This window comes from Trachypithecus francoisi, unplaced genomic scaffold, assembly GCF_009764315.1.
Source record: "Trachypithecus francoisi isolate TF-2019V2 unplaced genomic scaffold, Tfra_2.0 Lachesis_group8, whole genome shotgun sequence".
Taxonomy (NCBI): Eukaryota; Metazoa; Chordata; class Mammalia; order Primates; family Cercopithecidae; genus Trachypithecus; species Trachypithecus francoisi.
The window spans coordinates 78,304,497-78,317,924 of record NW_022681473.1 but is presented as its reverse complement, the minus strand read 5'-3'; the positions used below and the strand labels follow the sequence as shown (position 1 = coordinate 78,317,924).

General features: G+C 35.2%; 1 protein-coding gene and 1 long non-coding RNA gene across 2 annotated transcripts in view; one reads left to right on the top strand and one right to left on the bottom strand.

The window, feature by feature from the left end:
- GRM5 (glutamate metabotropic receptor 5) overlaps window positions 1-2,170 on the top strand; it is a 364,513-nt gene extending 362,343 nt beyond the window's left edge. The window contains exon 8 of the mRNA XM_033204710.1: window positions 1,148-2,170. Coding sequence (XP_033060601.1) covers window positions 1,148-2,060 — 913 coding nt within the window. The 3' untranslated portion in view covers window positions 2,061-2,170. The remainder of the gene's footprint in view (window positions 1-1,147) is intronic.
- Window positions 1-13,428, bottom strand: part of LOC117080118 — a 388,222-nt gene that overhangs the window by 304,658 nt on the left and 70,136 nt on the right. The gene's annotated exons all lie outside the window — the stretch shown is intronic.

The window sequence follows — 13,428 nt, the reverse complement described above, 5'->3', positions numbered from 1 at the left end:
CAGCTACTTGGGAGGCTGAGGCAGGAGATTCGCTTGAATCCAGGAGGCCAAGGTTGCAGTGAGCTGAGATGGTGCCACTGCACTTCAGCCTGGGCAACAAGAGCAAAACTCCATCTAAAAAATAAAAACTAAAAAATTAATTATTGAGTGTCAGGCCACATTCTCTGACCTTTGTAAAGTTCCTGAAACAAGGTCTGCAGCTTCAGAAGCTACTGTGTCAGCTTTTAGTGGTAAGGAGAGTACTAGGGCACTGAAGTTGAGGCACCAATCAGATCTTGAGAGTGGCTTTCAGACCCCACAGTGGAAGCACAAAGGCAAAAGAAGGAGAAAGGCCTTTAAAAAAACTTGTCAGTCCCACAATATTCACTAGGATCCTAATTCGAGATCACTCTGCTAAGTGCCAAAGGCATTATACAGCACTCTCATTGAACTGTTATTCAAGTATAGAACTCAAAATAAATTTGTGAGGTGAATTTCTATGAAGTAAAGAAGTTCTCATTAGAAACGTGCGTTCATCAAATTTTTATTTTCCAGCAGGTAAGGCAACCTAAGTAAAACTATGTTCAAAATTAGGGGTTCAGACAGGAAACCCTAGTTATATATACACCAACCTCCAGAATAAAGGCTGACCTGGAACCACTGTCTACCTCCTGGTAATCCCTGACTCTCTTACCCCTTCCCTCCTCTCTGATGATTGTTGGTGAGTTTGGATCCTAGTGGTAATGTTTCCCTTTGAGGTCACTAACTCTAGGAAGTCCCTGTCGAGTACCAGGCACTTCTGCACACAGTCGAGACACTGCAAGCCCTTGCATCTGTGTGCTGCTGCACTCACAGGTGGGCTCAGAACTCCCGCAAAATCCTAATAAACATTCCTTCATCCAAAGGGGACAAGCATCCCCTTTGACACATTTTCATGATAATGATAAACTGAAGGCCTGATATAGAAAGCAGCCTTTAACTCAAAACAAGCAAATGAAAGCCACTTCCAAGGTCTCTTTCCATGATGTCCTTTTGACGCTGTGTTTCCTGAAAGAATGAGAAAAGTCCTCCCCAGTTCGGGGCCCATGAGCAACCACCATTGGGGAAGAGGCATCTAAGTCCCTTGGACATCTCGCTGAGTCACCTTTCCTCTCCCTTCTCTCCTCAGCTCCAATGGAAAATCTGTCACATGGGCCCAGAACGAGAAGAGCAGCCGGGGGCAGCACCTGTGGCAGCGCCTGTCCATCCACATTAATAAGAAAGAAAACCCCAACCAAACGGCGGTCATCAAGCCCTTCCCCAAGAGCACGGAGAGCCGCGGCCTGGGTGCTAGCGCTGGCGCAGGCGGGAGCGCGGGGGGCATGGGGGCCACGGGCGGTGCGGGCTGCGCAGGCACCGGCCCTGGCGGGCCCGAGCCCCCAGATGCCGGCCCCAAGGGGCTGTATGATGTGGCCGAGACCGAGGAGCACTTCCCGGCGCCCACGCGGCCGCGCTCACCATCGCCCATCAGCACGCTGAGCCACCGCGCGGGCTCGGCCAGCCGCACGGACGACGATGTGCCGTCGCTGCATTCGGAGCCCGCTGCGCGCAGCAGCTCGTCGCAGGGCTCCCTCATGGAGCAGATTAGCAGTGTGGTTACCCGCTTCACGGCCAACATCAGCGAGCTCAACTCCATGATGCTGTCCACAGCGGCCCCCAGCCCCGGCGTGGGCGCCCCGCTCTGCTCGTCGTACCTGATCCCCAAAGAGATCCAGCTGCCCACAACCATGACGACCTTCGCCGAAATCCAGCCTCTGCCAGCCATCGAGGTCACGGGCGGTGCGCAGCCCGCGGCAGGGGCTCAGGTGGCTGGGGACGCGGCCCGGGAGAGCCCGGCGGCGGGGCCCGAGGCTGCGGCCGCCAAGCCAGACCTGGAGGAGCTGGTGGCTCTCACCCCGCCGTCCCCCTTCAGAGACTCGGTGGACTCGGGGAGCACAACCCCCAACTCGCCAGTGTCGGAGTCGGCCCTCTGTATCCCGTCGTCTCCCAAATATGACACTCTTATCATAAGAGATTACACTCAGAGCTCCTCGTCGTTGTGAATGTCCCCGGAAAGCGCACCGGCCTGCACGTGCGGAGCAGAGCCCCCCGTGTTCACACACACAGTGGCAAGCATAGTCGCCTGGTTAGGGCCCAGGGGGAAGATGCCTGGTTACGGCCCAGGAGGAAGATGCCAAGTGCACCCCTTGATGGAAACACGAGATCAATAGTGCTATCTCATGACAACCGACGAAGACACCGACGACAAATCTTTTGGCAGATTTTCTTCTAGTGGCCTTAGAAAACATGGGCTTTTAAGAAACACCGCTGATATCTTTGAGGGCTGACAAGGCGTCTGTTCTAACAGTTCCATACCAAGTGCTTTGCTCTAGGGAAGCAGTGCGTGTGAAACAGCGTAACGGAGGGTGAAGAGCATAGTTAATAAGCAACTGTAAAAAGTTTTATTTGTTTACTTTAATTCTTTTCCCAGAAGAGTCTTTGATTCACCAAACATGAATGTACATTTTCTAACAAACTCAAAATCTGGGACCAAAACATCAACTTTTCTCTTTCTTTTTTCTTTTTGTTTTTTCTTTCCTGTAAAGACCTTGAAAAGCAGTAACTTGGGTCCAGTATTTACTGAGGCGTTGTGAATGTGTCCCATGCATAACACAGTACTGGATAGTGAGTGCTGCGCTCATGTACTACGTAGGGCTTCTACCAGAGATTTTCCTCTCCAATTGGGTTGTGAAATACTCTTCCAAAAGCCTGCATCGGGGATTCCACCTACTTATTTCAGATTCACCTCCATAACCAAGAAAACCAGTGGAAGATTTCTTGACTATTTCACCATGTTGCCAATCAATACTGGAGTAGCAAAAAAATATTTTCTGGAATACTGTTTTGTAATTCCCTCACTGGGGTGCATTGTAGCTGGAAATTCTCTTTATAATTATTCTCGAGCTCCAGCCTGGCTATCTCTTTCAAGAAACATGGCCACTCCTCTTTAGGAATGCTGTTCCGTTTGCATTGCCAACTAAAATATTAAAATATGCATTGGGGCTTCTTCATTCCTTTATTTTGAGAACCTGATGCACAAAGAGCTCCTTTGTTCTTTTTGAGTCCCACCACTGGAAGAGTGGTCCATAGACCCCATGAAGACATTGTCATGATTTGAGAGACTGTTGTTGAAAGGATTAACACAATCTTAATACACTGAAAATTTTAAACTGTGTCAAGTCAACTTAGTGGAGATTTAGTTATGCCAGTGAGCAGTGATTTTAACTATTCTTGGCTGCTTAAACAGGGCAGCTATGAACTATGACAAATGTAGATTTTTCAAAGCAATACAAAATACTAAAAAAGAGGAACCTTAATGAATATTAACCACAGTCTTTCTTAGCCATTCCAAAAAGAGGCAAAGCAATTCTTATTTTCTTTTTTTAAATAATGATTAATATTATTTTGTGCACTTCATACTGTCACTTTTTAAAGCTGCAGAAAAGAGATTTAGAGGTATAATAGAAACAAGTGTGCTTTGATAGTCTCAAATAGGTAGAATTCATAGTTCAAGACCTGAATCCACTGTCATCTCTTTCTTCCTCCCATTGCAGCTATCCTCAGGTACCAAATGTTTTGATTTTTAAATAAGGATAGTAATAAATGGAGGAGGTGTCCTATAAATTTAAAGTTCAGTTGACCCAGCCTTATACTTAAGATAGCCTTATGAAAAATATATGCTGTAAGGCAGAAGTATATTTTGGCAGAGAGAAAAATAAATAAAACTTTTTCTTTTAGCTCAATATCCTTATTTTGGTAAGTAATTTTTTTTTTATTTCACATCTACTTAAAAGAAAATAAACTGAGAAATAGAAGTCAGTCCATTGGCATAATTTATCATTTTTCACTTTAAAAAATTCTAATAAATATTGTGCTTGAGTTTTCTTTTCTGCTATTTGTTCTTACTTGCAACTTTAAGTCAAACCTCCCAATACAAAACATTAAAAGCTAACATTCATGTACTAAAGTATTAATTTACAAGAAATCGAACCTCCCATGCTAGATTTGAAAATAACATCATCACAGCACCTTGATCCCAAATATTATAACAAGGCTTTTAAAATGTAAGTGAAATCCAGCTAAGTTTCATGGTTTCATTAAAAGCAAATGTCTGCCTCTACTTGAAAAACAAATGGAAATCTTTTGAAGTATTAATACCCTTTGGATCCTCATAAAAACGATGGCATTCACCTGAGGATTTCTATCTTGACTTCTTAGGTATTAAAAACCTTTCTTGATATGCTCTACATTTTAAAATTTGTTTCATAAAATCCTTATGTTGATTTTCATGTTATTCTCAAGTACAATACGTTTCACTCTAGACCAATAGAAGAACATGTTTAAACTTTGTTCATGGTCAAATTCATTTTCTATTTTTTAGTAACATGGCTCTTAAAAAGTACATGCCTTATAAAAAAACTTCATTTGAAATTAAATTTAATGCAAGTAAATTGCCATCTGATAATTCCACATGCTATCATAATCAACTGTAATAATAAAAATGATTTATCCAATTAGAAGAGAACAAGATAAATTTTTCTCTGTATTTCTATAACTTTTGCCACTTCATTGACTACATTGTATATTGGACATCAGATTATTAGTAATGCATTCTTGAGATCTTTTATTTTGGAATGATGCTAATCTGTCTCTTTGCCAATTCTAATACCAGGTTCCAAGTAATAACTCTACAGTACAAAGAGAACTGAATATTCATTCTAGGGCTATAGGATATGAACTTCACAATTCATTTGGGTACATTCTCATTGAATTTCCTTCAAAACAATCTGTTCCTGGTGCCCAGTGATAATTCAGTCGGGACCAGCATGACTAAAAGGAAGGGGATATGCTAAGGCTCAGCAAAGTGACCCTAAAGGAGAGATATGTCCCAGGATGGAAAGAAGAAGATGTGGTTTAACCAAGTTATACTGACTAATCAGTCCATTCGTCCTTCTATTTTGGGAAAGGAGTGGGGACAGCCTAAGAAGAACATATCTGCATTGGAAAGAACCATCTTTCCGGGCTAGGGATGGGGAACAGCAAGGGAGTATGGAAAGAAAAATTATAAGAGATTTGACTGAAACAAGGAAAAAAAGCAAATCCCCAAATGTGCTAATCCTTGAAAGTAACTATCTTTCCCAAACTACTGCTGTTACCAGCAAGTGATCAGGAAGACTAGGAGCTATTTCTGACTGTAAATGAATTGTATAATGGCTCTGCTGCAGTTCTGTGACTTCCAAGCCAGGAATTAAATGCTCTTTTTAAGAATAACAAAAAACAAAAGCATTTCCTATGCTAGTCTCCCAGTAAAATGTACATGTTTTGGAGACTTCAAAGGTATTATATGAGTTCACATTTAGCAACAGCTTATTAATAACCCTCAAGCTGTCAGAATCTCTATAGTTACCATTTACAATTTTATACTGTGAAAAAATACAGATCAGTGAAAGCATAAAGATAAATCAGAATTCACTTTGAAGAGGGTCTGAGGCCTGGGAGAGTCTCTACTGTCTATTGAAGAATGAGGCATGTATAAAATAGTTGGTTGAATTTCACTGATCTTCCCAATGTGAACAAATATACTATGTATATTGTGTGTATTTCTAGAAATCAATGGCAGCTGCTGATGGTGTTGTAATTAGAAATCTATATAGATTATAGATGTTTTAGAAAGATGGTGCCAATCCTAAAAGATTTGTGTGGGCTAAAAGTGCTTGTACTTACTTTTTTCTGCACTTATAACTGATTTGGTTTTAAAATTGTGTGCGTGTATCTGTTCTTTCTCTGTTGTGGCAGCTTGTACTATTAAAATAATAGAGAATGTTAAATTATTTTGATGTGAATTGCAAATGATTTTTTTTCATAAAGTTTAACATTTTTATCAGCATTGTTTTGCTTTGTACTTGTATAAATATGTTTTCTTTTAGCACTTCAAATATACTTGCCTGTTTCTCAGTTGTCTAAATCATGTTGTACTTGGTGTTTGTGAAGCCAGTTACTTTTCAAAAAACATTAAAAAACTGTAATATAATTTTAAGATTATTCCCCTCAAATGTTTAGAATGTTGTCTTAATAGTGTTTTCTAAGATGAAAAGAGCCATGATACTCACTAATCTTGAATACTGGATGATCTATACATTGGAATTATGGGGTTTACAAAGTAAGCAGTGGACTATAGATTTAAATGAAAATATAAACCAACCAGTAACCAACCAGAGATGTTGTCCCCAAAGACATCTACAAACAACTGTTACATAAAGAAGTACTTTTAAAAACAAAGGAATATAGGAAATATGCATTATTTGTCTAGACATACAAATTATAGAAATAGTTTCATAATTATCTGTGTTGATAGAGGTAACATCACACAGATAAAATAGATTATTTGTGTGTGTATAGATGTGTGTCTACAAACACACGTATTTATATAGACATTTGACTTTTGAGTCCATCTACATGTGTGTCTCTGTGTATATGTGTGTTTGTGTGTATATTGTATGTGCATATTACATAATTTTTCCAGAAAAAAAAAACTTTTTCCTTTGACTGATTCTTAAGCAAATACACATTCCCTGGACACAAATTAGTGAAAAAGTAACAGCAGAATATAAAGTAGATGTTTGATGTATGGAAGAGAAAAATAAGGTATATTTAAAAATATATTTGTTCTATGCTTCTGTCATTGTATTAAATGCATAATGATAGATATACATATGTAGATATATATTATTATACAAAACATGTTTGATCTTAACAAAGCAAACCATTTTATCTGTTCTGTCAGACTCTTCCCTTCAGTATATTTTATTCTAAAGTGATATGAATGGTGGTAATATGTTCACATAAAATTGAGGATGAAGTGACATATACAAACCAGGTATAGGAAATTACCTTCTAAACATCAGAAGAGCCTTCTCAGACTCCATCAAATTATGGAAGGCCATTTAAAACCAGCAGATGCAATAGAAATAGCATTGAATTAAAAGCCAAGATCTCCTTCCCTGTCACCAACTGACTTTGGATAAATCACTCTGATTTCTCTACAACTTGCTCCTCTTTAAATGCAGAACTGAGTTACAATAATCTGTGAAGTTTCTATCATTTCAACATTCCTGATAAATGCTCAATAGTAGCTATTATTAGTGGCAATGTAGTATTTAGTATACAGTTAATATTCAGCAGGAAGCTTAAATTGGTTATATTAACGTTATTTGTGGAGCTTAACAAGTTCTGCACAACTTAAAGCATATATCCTGAAGGAAACCTGTTGAGGTTTGAACTCATATGCAACCTTGGAATTGTCTATCAAGGACAACTTAGCAATTGATATTGAACACCACAGAGAGAATGCTTTCCCTCTTATAATTTCTGCTGAATGTTGGCCAAGTTTTTGGTTATGCTATACATGAATTATCAGTTTTAGAACATAAACAATTTTCAAATATTTACTTTGTATGATAGCTAGGCAGATAGGTAGGTAAGTAAATAGATGGGCAGAATTATATTAATGAAATTATCTCCTTAAGCAAAAGCTTAGTATTTACATTTTCTCTCACAGTATTTTGAAATTTGGAATCAGCTATTACATCTCACTCTGTTTATTAATTTTAGGTTATTATGTTAGTAAATAAGTTCTATGAGGAGAATGTTTAAACTCATCTTCTCCAGTCATTCTTAGAATGCTGAACCAAAAGTTTCCAGGAACACTGAACCTCCACTAGAATAAATATTTTAAATTACTGTTACACCAGAACAAAGACATTTCTTTTTGCCAGGACATAAGTCTCTTTGAGTTATGATCTATTTATGGGATAGCTATGTGATATACATATCAGACACTTTGGCTTATTTATGTATAGCTTGTATTTTTATTCACTGACGTAAAAAATAAAGATTTTCATACTATCAGATTTCTATGAGATAGATGTTATATTATAAATTATACAAATTATATGTCCATGAAAACCACATGAAATTGGCTTTTCTGAACTGCTGAATAGTAATAGATGATTCATAAAAGTTATTAGAGTCTTAAAAGTTTGAAAAATGTAATAACTCCAAGTTAAATGGCTATCTTCACTTCAGAACTTACCAATTTATAGTATTCTAATATCCATTACCTTTGCTAATGAAGCTGTCTCCTCAGAGTAGAGTTTCATGAAAAGTATTTTGGAAATGCTATGATATAAAAGTTATAATTTATACACACTTTTTCTTTTAGTTTTCAAAATTCATTGCCATTTCCATGATGATCTCCTTAGGCCTTTAGAGAAGTAAACACAGATTGACAGAGTTATAACATTATCTTCAGGAGCCATTTTATTGAACCATTGGAAGTCTTGCTCAATTTTATTATTCGTTCTCTTCCCATTTTTTGATTTCCTAGACCTCTGTCAGCACATTTACTTTACTTTCATGGGTCAAGCTAAGGGATTTCTTTTACAATTTATGTTCTTTCATTTTGTTTCAAAACGTTGGGTAGTTTCCTTAACTTCAGCATCCTCAGATGAAGCAATATGTGAGATACAGCATTAATAGATGTTGCCTAACCAGTGAAATGTATTCCAAAAGCAGTAGAAGTCTATCAGCATATTATCCAGAAACTATTTTTAGAAACTCTTTCTAATTTAAAAATGTAAGCGCAAAACTACATGAATACATCTATAACACATACCATATAAATGCATTTCTACTCTTGCGTATTTAAGATAATGACTTTAGCCCTTTACTTCCCTATGTGTGTGGTACTCTCTATCACATATTTTCTGAAGAGCTTAAATCCCATCATTAGCCCTAGTAATTCATCTTACTCTTCAAAGAGTCATGAAACAATCTAAATGTATACAGAGAAAAACAGATCTTGTTTTGGGAAGACAAGTACCCACTCTAATAACCCAAGACAACTTAGCAACAAAATTAGGAGAACATCCTAGCTAATTCTATCCAGCCTGTATGAAAGAAGCCAGTGGAAATGCTTTTGTATTCTTTCTCTGGCTATAACAAAAAGCACCAAAGTTGGTCGGGTGACTCATTCCTGTTAATCCCAGCACTTTGGGAGGCCAAGGCAGGCAGATTACTTGAGCGCAGAAATTCAAGTTCAGCCTTGGCCACATGGTGAAACCCTGCCTCTACAAAAAATACAAAACTTAGCTGAGCTGAGATTATGTAACTCTGTCTCAAAAACAACAACAACAACAACAACAAACAAACAAAAAAATTAGAAAGAATTAAAGAAAAAGACATACACAAAAGTCAATTCCTAAAGAATAAGACTAAGATACAACCATTTACAACAATTTCTGATTGACAAAGCACAGGTCAGGAGTGCAAGAAATATGTGAGTGATGACCACAGGGCCAACAAACAGACTTAAATGCCCAAATAAATTAAAGAAAGTTAAGAAGTACTCAGAAAAAGAATAATGCAACCATGTTCTTAAGTGATGGTATTTGCTGAACCAGCACTATCAGTTAATTATTTCTGATCTATACAAAGCATTTAAAGGATCAAATGATAAACAAAGGCAGTTGTAAGAATATTAATGTCCAATAAGAAATAATTTTTTAAAAAGCCATAAAAGGATTAAAAGAAATATTTAAAATTGACAAAAATCTACACAGAAGATAGAACAGTGATGAACCTATATGTGCTTAAAAATAGGGCTTTAAAACCTATAAAACAAAGATTATTGGAAACACAAGAGGAAAAAAAATCCACAATCACAATGACTCACTTTAATATATTTAACTTGCAAATACATCAAGAAGCCAAAGAAAAAAAAAAGTCTACGTAATTAAGTAACACAAATAGCAAGAATAATCAAACAAATCTATTAGAGGTCTGTTCCTATTAACAGAGGACAGACATTCTCTTTATCATCATTAAAATATTCATAAATATTAACCTTGGATTAAACCAGAAAGAAAATTTAAACAAATTCCAGGAAACAAAAATTAAACAGGCTACATTCACTGACTAAAAGATAAGAAATCTTAAATTTAAAACAAAAGTTATCCAAAAGAAATATGTTCACTTACAATCTCTCTTTTAAGATCGCTTTCTGGAATGAAGAGAAAACCTTAACTAAAATCACATCCTGTTTATAAATGAACATTGGTGACAGTTCTGTATATTAAAATCTGTAGAAGAGCCAAAGAGTACTCAAAAAATGTTTTATCATAAATGTATGTTTTCAAGAAGACTGAAAACAAATTAAACATTCAGCTGAAGATGTTGTAAAATAAATAACAAAAAGCAAATACAATACAAATAATTCGTATTGAACAAATGAAAGTAATACAAGCAAACATTTTAAAAAATTAAAAGTAACCATTAAAACCAAAGGCATCGACTGGATAAAGAAAATGTGGCACATACACACCATGGAATACTATGCAGTCATAAAAAAGGATGAGTTCATGTCCTTTGCAAGGATATGGATGACACTGGAAACCATCATTCTTAGCAAACTATCACAAGAACAGAAAACCAAACACACTCATAAGTGGAAGCTGAATAATGAGATCACATTGATGGAGGGAGAGAAACATCACACACCAGGGCCTGTCAGGAAGTGGGGGACTAGGAGAGGGATAGCATTAGGAGAAATGTAGATGATGGGTTGATAGGTGCAGCAAACCACCATGGCCCGTATATACCTATGTAACAAACCTGCACATTCTGCACGTGTACCCCAGAACTTAAAATACAATAAAAAAAATTAAAAAGGTTAGACTCAGGTAACCATGATAGCTCTCCTCCCCTTTTGATGGAAATAAAATTAGGGCAAACAATTTTGATCTTCTGAGACAAATATTATAAAAACTAAAAATGAAATAGTGTCCAAACACAATTAAGGCTCAGTAATAATAGTTCAGTGTGAGAAAGTACCTCAATAGATTTGGAAGGGAAAAAATAAATTTGATACAATTTTTTAAAAAGTCATTTATTCAAAAAGACCCACATATTAACATTCATCAAATCTAATTGAGTAAAGGAAAACACAAACAAAATTAGTAATAAAAAATATATACATAGAAATACAGACATATCAAATTTCTAAGTAGAACTTTATGTTAATACATTTGAAAATATAGGTAAAATGAATATTGTTCTTAAAAAATATAATTACCAAACTGAAATAAAAGTAAAAAAAAAAAAAACCTGAACCATAATGATAGAATATTGTAAAAGAGAATTTAAAAATATCTTACTCTAAAAAATATAAGCCTAAATGTTTTATAGGTAAATTACACCATAACATATAAATATAGAAGATGAAAACATATGGAAATATTTATAGCTTACTCATGAGGCTTTCATAACTTTGGTACACAAATCAGACAAAGATGGAAATACAAGGAAATTATAGTCAAATCTCATTAAATCAAATTTCATTTGATCAAATATATATCGTTATTTTTAAAAATACTAAATAAAGTATTTATATATAACACTATAAAACCTAACAAACTATTAAATACTTTATGAAGGAGTATATTTTGCCCTTAGATTGTAAGTTTTATTCAAAACTAGAAAAATCTATTAATATGGCTTACTCCATTAACATTAAAAATAAAATATAATATATAACAAAAACATTTGATAAAATCCAACACTAATTTCTGATTAAAACAAAATAAATTAGCAACTAAAAATAAAACTTTCTGAAGGTAGAAAAAAATCAGAAATCTGTAGAAAATATAATACTAGCAACAAAATATTAGAAGAATTCCCATTAAGTCAGGTGTAAAAGAAGTATGTCATATATGCACAATTTCTAAAGTGAATATGTAAGCTTTGTCCAAAACAGGTCATTTCTGAGAGTTAAATAGAGTGTTAGTGATATTTGGAAAACAGATTTACCTGGGAAAACTGCTTATATATGGACTCTTTTGAATAAACTAGGACATAAGCCCATTTTAACTTATTACTATTCAGTAATAAAATTCTATGAAGTGCCTAGCATAGGCTGGAATATACGGTATGTTTTTTGAATGCTAGCTGCTTTAGTAGTAATAGCACTAGTGGTCATAGTAGTAGTGGTAATAGTAGCAGTGTTAGATGTTTATCTCTAACTAATAAAATATTTAAAATATAAAACATAAAACACAAGTGACAATATTCCCATGCAAAATTAATTATTGCTGCTTATATTCTTGTGTATATATGTATCTTTCCCTAAGAATTGAAACACACACAAAAATACTAATCACTCATATTGTTGCAACAAATATCAGAAATAAATATAAGAAATCAGTTGATATAGCCATTTACAACCAAATTAGATTAAATGAAAAAGTGAATGAAATTGTTTCTGCTTAGTAAGTAATGAAAATATATAAAGAATACTCAATTACAAAAAAAAAAAAAATGGGAGAAACTCTGGCAAAGGCCTAGTGTTTGAATCAAAATACTTAAAACTGGAGAGACAGAAAAAAAAGAAACGTTAGAAGAATATAAACTATATTATATATGACTTTGGTGAAGAGACTTCTTCAGTTTTGGAGCCCCTTTCATTCACGTAAGCCCCCTTCTGTCCATCTTTTTTCTTTTATAAGTTGAAAAAACTGTCATACTTAGATCATTGTTACCAAAAATTTCAGTTATTCTAAAACCTTAATGCCATTAAGGCAGTACAAATATACATTTTAATTTCTTTTTTTTTTTTGTGGTAAGAACATTTAACATGAGATCTACCCTTGTAAACATTTTTAACTACACAATATATTACTGTTAACTATAGACACAATGTTTTAGAGCAGATCTCTGCAATTTACTCAACTGCATAACTGAAACTTTGTACCCTTTGATTAGCAGCTCTTCCTTTCCCCCTAAGCCTTGCTCCTGGCAACCACCATTCTACTCTTTTAGCCTATGAGTTTGACTGTCTTAGACACCTCATATAAGTAGAATCATGCAGCATTCGTCCTTCCATGACTGGCTTATTTCGTTCAGCATAATTTCTTCCAGGTTCATCCATGTTGTCACATATGAAAGATTTCTTTTTTTAAATAGTATTATTGCCGTATATTACAATAATAATCCATTGTATGTATATACATTATTCATACACTGATGGGCATTTAGGTTGTTTCCACATCCAAGCTATTGTGAATAATTATATATATATATATATTTAGATAACTACATTTATATAACCAAACTGGTTATTTTATATATACTCCTTAATTTATATAATTAAATATAATACACTCCTGATTTGGTTATATTTATATAATGAAACCAGCAATTTGGTGGAACTGAAGTACAGAGATCTTATAACATCTATCTCTCTCTATAGATAGATAGATAGATAGATAGATAGATAGATATATTATACATAGATATATGTAGATATATATCTATATT